Here is a 7,398-nt window from a genome sequence, read left to right as displayed (position 1 = left end):
AAAAAAAAAAAAAAAAAAAAAAAAAAATAAAGAGCAGGACTATAACAAGAGACAAAGCTAATGCAGGCAAGCCATGGGGGCCTGGCTTTGAGCCCACAGCAACGAGAAGACAGGACACGGCTCAGGCAGGAAGCCAGCCTCGTGATCAGGGTCTCCTTTAGAAAAGATGACGGTGATGATGAAGTGTACAGGAGGATCTGGGAAGGGACAGCTGAAAAGCAGGGAGACAGACTGGGGTGTGGCAGCGTAGTGAGGTGGCAGAAAGGAGGGCGGGGTACCTGGCAGACGGTGTCAGAGCTCTGCCTGTTCTACCACCCCAGGCCCTGGTACATCGTGGGCACTTGGCAAACGATTCCTTGAACTGTTCTTAGCTGTCCCCTTACGCTAACAGAAGACTGACTTCAACTGGAGGAGGGGATGGGGGCACAGACCCTGTGTTTACCTGCGGGAGCTTAGAGTTGAGGCCAAGGACCTCACACCCCGAGACCTTCTTTGGTTTCTATTTGATACAGCAGGCTCACACCCAGCCGAAGTGCACACTGCAGTGATTTTCAGCTCACTGACAGGGTTGCACAGTCTTTGCTGCAACCTAATGTTACACCATCTCCATCAGCGCTCTAGAAAGCAAGCCCACGTGAGGCCTTCTTCTCTGTGAACAGGCCAGAGACTGGATGCAGGAGAGTGATGAACAGGGACGACAGGCAGGTGACCAGACGAAATGACATTCCAAGGAATGTTTGATGCCAACTTCCCATTGCAAAGGATTCCTTTGGGTCCCTTACAGTTTTACAAATAAGAAAATTCTGGAGATTTTAGACGGCATACCTGAAGTGCTAACTCAACCTCGTAGATAAAGCAAATCTGACCTCACCTCGCTCTTGCCCCTAATAGCACATCTGGTCATTTGAGAGGCTACTTTCCCAGAAACTCAAGTCGTGCATTAAAAGAACTGATAGGTAAAGGCAGCCGAGCACATCACAGGAGACACAATAATTCAGCTCTACACAAGTGAATGCTCAAACTCCAAAACTGGGGCCTTCTTCAAGATGGCTTCTCTCTGGAGTCACTTCATGTAAACTGGGCAGGTCTACCGTGGCAATATTCAAGTTTTCCCATTAAATTCACATCTATCTGAAGGCTCTGCTTTCGGGGTCAGCTCCCATTTCTTTAATCAGTTTAGACATTTTCTGTGGCTTCTCCTCATTTGCTGTTGTCTGAAGGTCTTGGGGTCTGATTCCGCTATTTGCTGTTGTTCTCATGGTGTATCAGCTCTGCCCGTGGGTTACAATTTCTCGAGTTCACTTTGGGGATCGTACCCGGGAAGGCTCCCCTGCCCTGTGACTTGTACTAAGGGTGTACCCTGTCAGAGATTCCACATTTACTTCAGCTACGTGCTGTGGAGGTCTCACCAGCGTGGGACCAGGTTTTCTGTTGATTTCTTGGCTGGGGCTTCCCAGAACAGCAGGTGACACAAATTGGAGTCCCTCACCCACAGGTAGGGGCCCTGTTGTTGAGAACATCTCTACTCCCAACAGACTGGCCACCCGGAGCTCAAGTGGCCTTTGCTGGTAGGCAGAATGTTCACGAGTCTCCCCTCTCAGGAGGGCACAGCTTTTTCAAGGTCCCCAGCTTTATAGGGAGGTGTCAGTTCTCATCCCCTCCCCCACAGGGAGTCAGAGGCTCCTCACCTGGTTTCTGTTTTTGGTTTTTTTGGTGCTGGGGATTGAACCCAGGGCCTCCCCAGCCCCTGATGGATGTCCTTAGTTTGGCCTGCTTCTTTGCTTACCCTGTAAAAATCTCCTTTACCTTTTGAGAGCTGAGCTATGCACTTAAAAAGGCTTTTTATTTTTCATCCTGTGCTTCTAGATGCCTTACAGCAGACACTGGTGGCAGCTGCGGGGTAAGCAGGGCGTCTGTCTGGCCTGCTATGTGTCTTAAACACAGGAAACCAATCTAAAGCCGGTGTCTCCAGACTGCCTTTGGCAGGCATCAGCTTCAGCCCTCTCACCCCAGGTCTCTCCCTGCCATCTGTAAACGGAGTGACATGGGTCTGAAGGGTACAGAAGTGACTAGGGAGCTGACGGCAGTAAGTGACGAGGCCAACCGTAAATAACGTTCTTGGCTACGTGGCATCTAGAGTGTCTATACCACCGTTTCCCACCCCCAGATTCCCTGAAGCCATATATCTGTCTAAGATCATGGACACACACAGTTTTCCACAGCCAGCAACCTCGCCTCTCGCTCTAAATGCTTAAACTCAAAGCAAGATCCATACCAAAAAACTATGGCGGTAAACCAAAATTTTAAAGACCTACACAAGGAGGATTCCAGAAATAAGGGATTTTGCTGCCAAGACAGTGTTCCTTCTAAAAGAGCAGAGTTCATCAGTTGAGAGCACCCCGCCACGCCCTCAGTGACTGCTGATGTCCCCTGTACATACCAATATTGGAACTCTCTTACTGCCCTGGCAGATTTACTTTTATCCCTAACTCAAACTCTTACAGTATCTGATGGTAGCCCCAAAGGACTGAGTATTATTGGCTAAAGCACAGAACCTTGTGAATAATCAATGAATATTTGAACTGAAATTGTTTTTCAGATTTACTGACGGCCCATTCATGTCACCTAGAGGTGACAGAGGATTTAATTTTTTCAAAAGAAATCATGCTCACCTCTTCTTTTGCCTCAAGGATAGTTCTTGTCTTCCTCATAAGGGATGTGTCAAATGATTTGACAGTCACTAACTCTACCACTGCATTCCCACCATAAAGATTGTACATGTCATCTGCAAACTAAAAGGAAGTTGTTAACATTGTGATGAATCTCCAATATGTTTTGTCTTCATTTTTTAGTTGTTGATGGACCTTTATTTTTCACTTATTTATATGTGGTTCTGAGAATCGAACCCAGTGCCTCACACATGCTAGGCAAGTGCTCTGCCACTGAGCCACAATCCCAGTCCCCATTTTTATTTTTAAGTGACAAAAATTGTATATAGTTATCCCTCAGCACCTGTGGGGGACTGGTTCCGGGACCTTCCTGGGAATGCAAAACGTGCAGATGTTCAAGTCCCTTACATAAAATGGTGTAGTATCTGTAAAGAACCTACGCATATCCTCCCGTATACTTACCAACACATACGGACCTATGCATATCCTCCCGTATACTTACCAACGCATATGAACCTACGCATATCCTCCCGTATACTTACCTACTTACTTTTCTTTTTGTCCTGGGGATTGAGCCCAGGGGTGCATAACCACTGAGCCATATCCCCAATCCTTTTTATGTTTTGAGACAGGGTCTCACTAAGTTGCTCAAGACATCATTAAGTTTCTGAGGCTGGCTCCGAACTCACTATCCTCCTGCCTCAGCCTCCTGAGCTACTGGGACTTCAGGTGTGCGCCACTGTGCCCTGCTTCCGGTATACTTTAAATCTTCTTTTGGTTCCTTATAATACCTAATACAGTGTCCATGCTGTGTTAATAGACTGTGTTGTTTAGGGAATAATGGCAAGGGGGAAAGTCTGTACACATTCAGCACAGATGCACGTTTTTTCCCTAAATATTTCCAATCCTTGGTTGAATCTCCAGATATGGAACCCATGGATAGATATTTATCATATGCAATATTTGTTATAAGATATATATACAGCTAGGCATGATGATGCACGTCTGTAATCCCAGAGACTCAGGAGGCTGAGGTGGAAGGACTGCAAGTTGGAGGCCAGCCTTAGCAACTGAGCAAGAGTCTGTTTCAAAAAAGGTAGAGATGTGGCTCAGTGGTAGAGCACCCTGGGTTCAATCCCCAGTACACAAAAATAAATAAAGTACACACACATTGTGGGATGGCTAAACCAAGATAATTAACATGCGTCACCATGATTTTCTGTGGCAAGTCAAATACAAACTCATTTAAATTATGTGTAAAGCTTCTGTTCTTTGACAACATATTCCTACCTACTGGATCATGATATATGCTATGTCTTGAAATAGGCAAGACTAAAGATTTTGATTATGTTGAAATATTCAGAAAAGTGTTGAGCTTTAATATATATTCAAATGCTCAAAATAAGATTACTTTAAGAGACTGAACTTGTTGGCATATAAACTGGGGGAAGGGAAGTAGGAAAGGGAAATGAAGAGATGTTCCTAAGTGGTCTATGATTAATCACAAATGTCTACAAAGATTTACGCAGGAAGCCTCACTGAGGAGTTACAGGTGAGTAACGTGGAGGGCAGAAGAGAACAGGCGTTTGTTATGCATTGGCTGCGTGTCTGCTGTGCTCAGTTTTCTAGTTCAGTACCTGATAGTGTTTAATGGGCACAGAGTTTCAATTGGGAAAGATGAAAACATTTTATTAGAGATGATGACGGTTGCAGAACACAGGACTGTATCTAATGCCACTTAAACATGGCTACAATGGTTACATTTTACGTTATATATATTTTACCAGAATAAAAAATATATATCATGCTATAGTTATCAATCATTTCCTAATACTGTCCCTGCCAGCATTAGAAAGAGGTAGCCCAATATATACCTTTGACCCTATTTTATTCTTGGCCACTATAATTAGAACACCCTCCAAGCAGTCAAGACCTCACTCAACGGCATTTCATATGGATCCCCAGCACCACAAACAACCCCCACACACAAGAAAAAGTGTCCTCACAAAGCAGATTTTCCCATTAAGAGCAAAAAGTGAAATGTCACATTCCGACCTCGCGTCTGACACTGAAGTTTACCTTTTGCAGAGCATCAACAAGGATCCTAGAAGCATCTCTGAACTGCTCAGAGTCTTCCCCGTAACGTTTCCCAATTTCATCCAAACCTGCTAGCTCCAGTGAGTACAGATCAGGAGAGTGATCCTTGGCTAGATGCTTATGACGGGACAACTGAGGAGGACAAATAAAAAAAGGTGACAGATAACGTGTGGTGTATAACAGCTGATTCAAGTTTCACACCTAAATAAACTTGGCTACCACAGTACCCCAGCTGCACCCACGGCCTGTGGTCTAAAATGGTGGTAACGGGGAACTGGTTTAAATGGGAGTTTCTGATAAATCCCACCCAAGTCTTATTTTGGGGAACACTTACAGAACTCCTTGAATATTCAATAAAAGTTCTTAACAAAATTGTTAGGTTTTTTTTCAAAGTTTTTTTTTTTTCTTTATATATGACAGCGGAATGCACTACAGTTCTTGTTACACATATAGAGCACATGTTTTCCTATCTCTGGTATATATATATAGCATATTTACACCAATTTGTGTCTTCATACCTGTACTTTGGATAATAAGGATCATCACATTCCACCATCATTAATTACCCCATGCCCCCTCCTTCCCCTCCCACCCCTCTGCCCTATCTAACAAAATTGTTAGTTTTACACCAGGTGCGGTGGCATATGCCTATAATCCAGCTACAAGCGAAGCTGAGGCAGGAGGATTATAAATTTGAGGACAGCCTGGGAAACTTCATGAGACCCTGTCTTAGAATAAAAAAAGGTTGGGCACACAGCTCAGTGATAGAGCACTTGCCTAGCATGTGTGAGACCCTGGGGTCAATCTGCAAAAAATGCCGTTGAGTGCCCTGCACACAATTTTTTTTTTAAACACAACTGCTTAGTTTAAAAACTCAACTATGGGGAAGCACACAAGGAACAGCTGGTTGGACCAGTTTGATCCCAGGAATTAGTGAGCCATCAGCCGCTACTCCCCACAAATCCTCCCTTGCCACTTTCACAGATCCCCAGCGCTGAACTTCCCGATTCCTCAACCCAGTACTGGCTGAAAAAGTTTAAGAAACAACTTCACAAGCTACCAAAGAGGTAAGAATTTCTATTTCAGTTACAAGGATGAGTAACTCAAAAAAAAAGAAGCCCTTCAGACAGATGTATTCCTTCTCGACTTGGTTGACAGTACTATTTATCCCAACTGTTACTTCTTGTTTTTCAACACAAAGCTACAGATGTAGGAATCAATGCCCAAGCTGGAACTCCAGCCAGGGTATTCTTATTCCCAAGACTATTTTGTGGAGGACATACTGTCTCCTCTAAAAGGAGAAATGCAAAAATAATTTCACGCTCACATGAGTTTAGAATGCCCAGTACCACTACTAATTTCTCAATTTTCATGGGGTCTTAAATCTAGACATTCCTTTCTTTTATTCTGCATTTTCAGGGATTGAATCCAAAGCTTCACAGCTGTTAGGCAAGTGTTCTATTACTGAGCTACGTCACTGGCCCTTTTTATTTGTCGAGACAGGATCTTATTAAGTTGCGCACGCTGGCCTTGAACTTGTGATTCTCCTGTCTCCGCCTCCCAAGTAGCTGGGATTACAGGTGTGTGTGCACTGCCATGCCTGGTTTAGGGCATACATATCATGCTTTCCAACTGGGTTCACTATCAGTGAAGGAGTTTATAGACACCAGAATAAATGGAACTGAAAAATTCAAGCAGCTTACTTACCAAACTTGAGATATCATGTAGCACTTGCAGTTCCGAAAGAAACAGCAGGTCAACCTTCAGAGACCAAAAAAACCCAAAATGAACATTATTTTAAATATGCGTTACAGGTCTATATTTGCCATTTATCAAGTAAAATACAGGCTATTACAAATATTAATCCCATAAGTAAAATTATATAATTTCCCCCCCTTTGGTAGGTTCACTGCAACTGACAAGGCGTACACAGGCGAGGGTGCAGCTGGTGGGAGAGCGCTTACCCAGCATGCCTGAGGCCCTGGGCGCCACCCACAGCACCAGAACAAAACTGCATGTAAAACACTGCTTCCTAACAGAAAGGTAGTGGCCATCCCTTAACACAGTGACTGCCACTCAACAGCTATATTTCTGACAGAACCATGATCCATCATCTGAATTCCACTGTGGTTTTTCCTCAGGGCATCAGGATATCCCGCCACGGGCCAGCATGCTCACTCCCCTTGAATACTCTCCATACTGGACAATGGAAAATAGTGGTTCTGCAAATCTTTACTCCTCACACTTCAGATAGAGCCCTAATATCCAGAGTATACAAAGAACTCAAAAAATTAGACAATAAGAGAACAAACAACCCTATCAACAAATGGGCCAAGGACCTGAACAGACACTTCTCAGAGGAGGACATACAGTCAATCAACAAGTACATGAAAAAATGCTCAACATCTCTAGCTGTCAGAGAAATGCAAATCAAAACCACTCTAAGATACCATCTCACTCCAGTAAGATTGGCAGCCATTAGGAAGTCAAACAACAACAAGTGCTGGCGAGGATGTGGGGAAAAGGGTACACTTGTACATTGCTGGTGGGACTGCAGATTGGTGCAGCCAATTTGGAAAGCAGTATGGAGATTTCTTGGAAAGCTGGGAATGGAGCCACCATTTGACCCAGC

The 7,398-nt window shown here is 44.2% G+C and overlaps 1 protein-coding gene across 1 annotated transcript in view; it reads right to left on the bottom strand.

Annotated features, from left to right (window-relative positions):
* Atp6ap2 (ATPase H+ transporting accessory protein 2) overlaps positions 1-7,398 on the bottom strand; it is a gene marked incomplete at its 5' end in the record, with an annotated part of 31,067 nt that overhangs the window by 11,076 nt on the left and 12,593 nt on the right. The window contains 3 exons of the mRNA XM_015488008.2: positions 2,673-2,792; positions 4,749-4,898; positions 6,474-6,527. Of these exons, the coding sequence (XP_015343494.2) occupies positions 2,673-2,792; positions 4,749-4,898; positions 6,474-6,527 (324 nt within the window). The remainder of the gene's footprint in view (positions 1-2,672; positions 2,793-4,748; positions 4,899-6,473; positions 6,528-7,398) is intronic.

The sequence above is a fragment of the Marmota marmota genome, unplaced genomic scaffold (assembly GCF_001458135.2).
Source record: "Marmota marmota marmota unplaced genomic scaffold, marMar, whole genome shotgun sequence".
NCBI classification, from domain to species: domain Eukaryota; kingdom Metazoa; phylum Chordata; class Mammalia; order Rodentia; family Sciuridae; genus Marmota; species Marmota marmota.
This window is presented reverse-complemented; position numbering and strand designations above follow the sequence as displayed.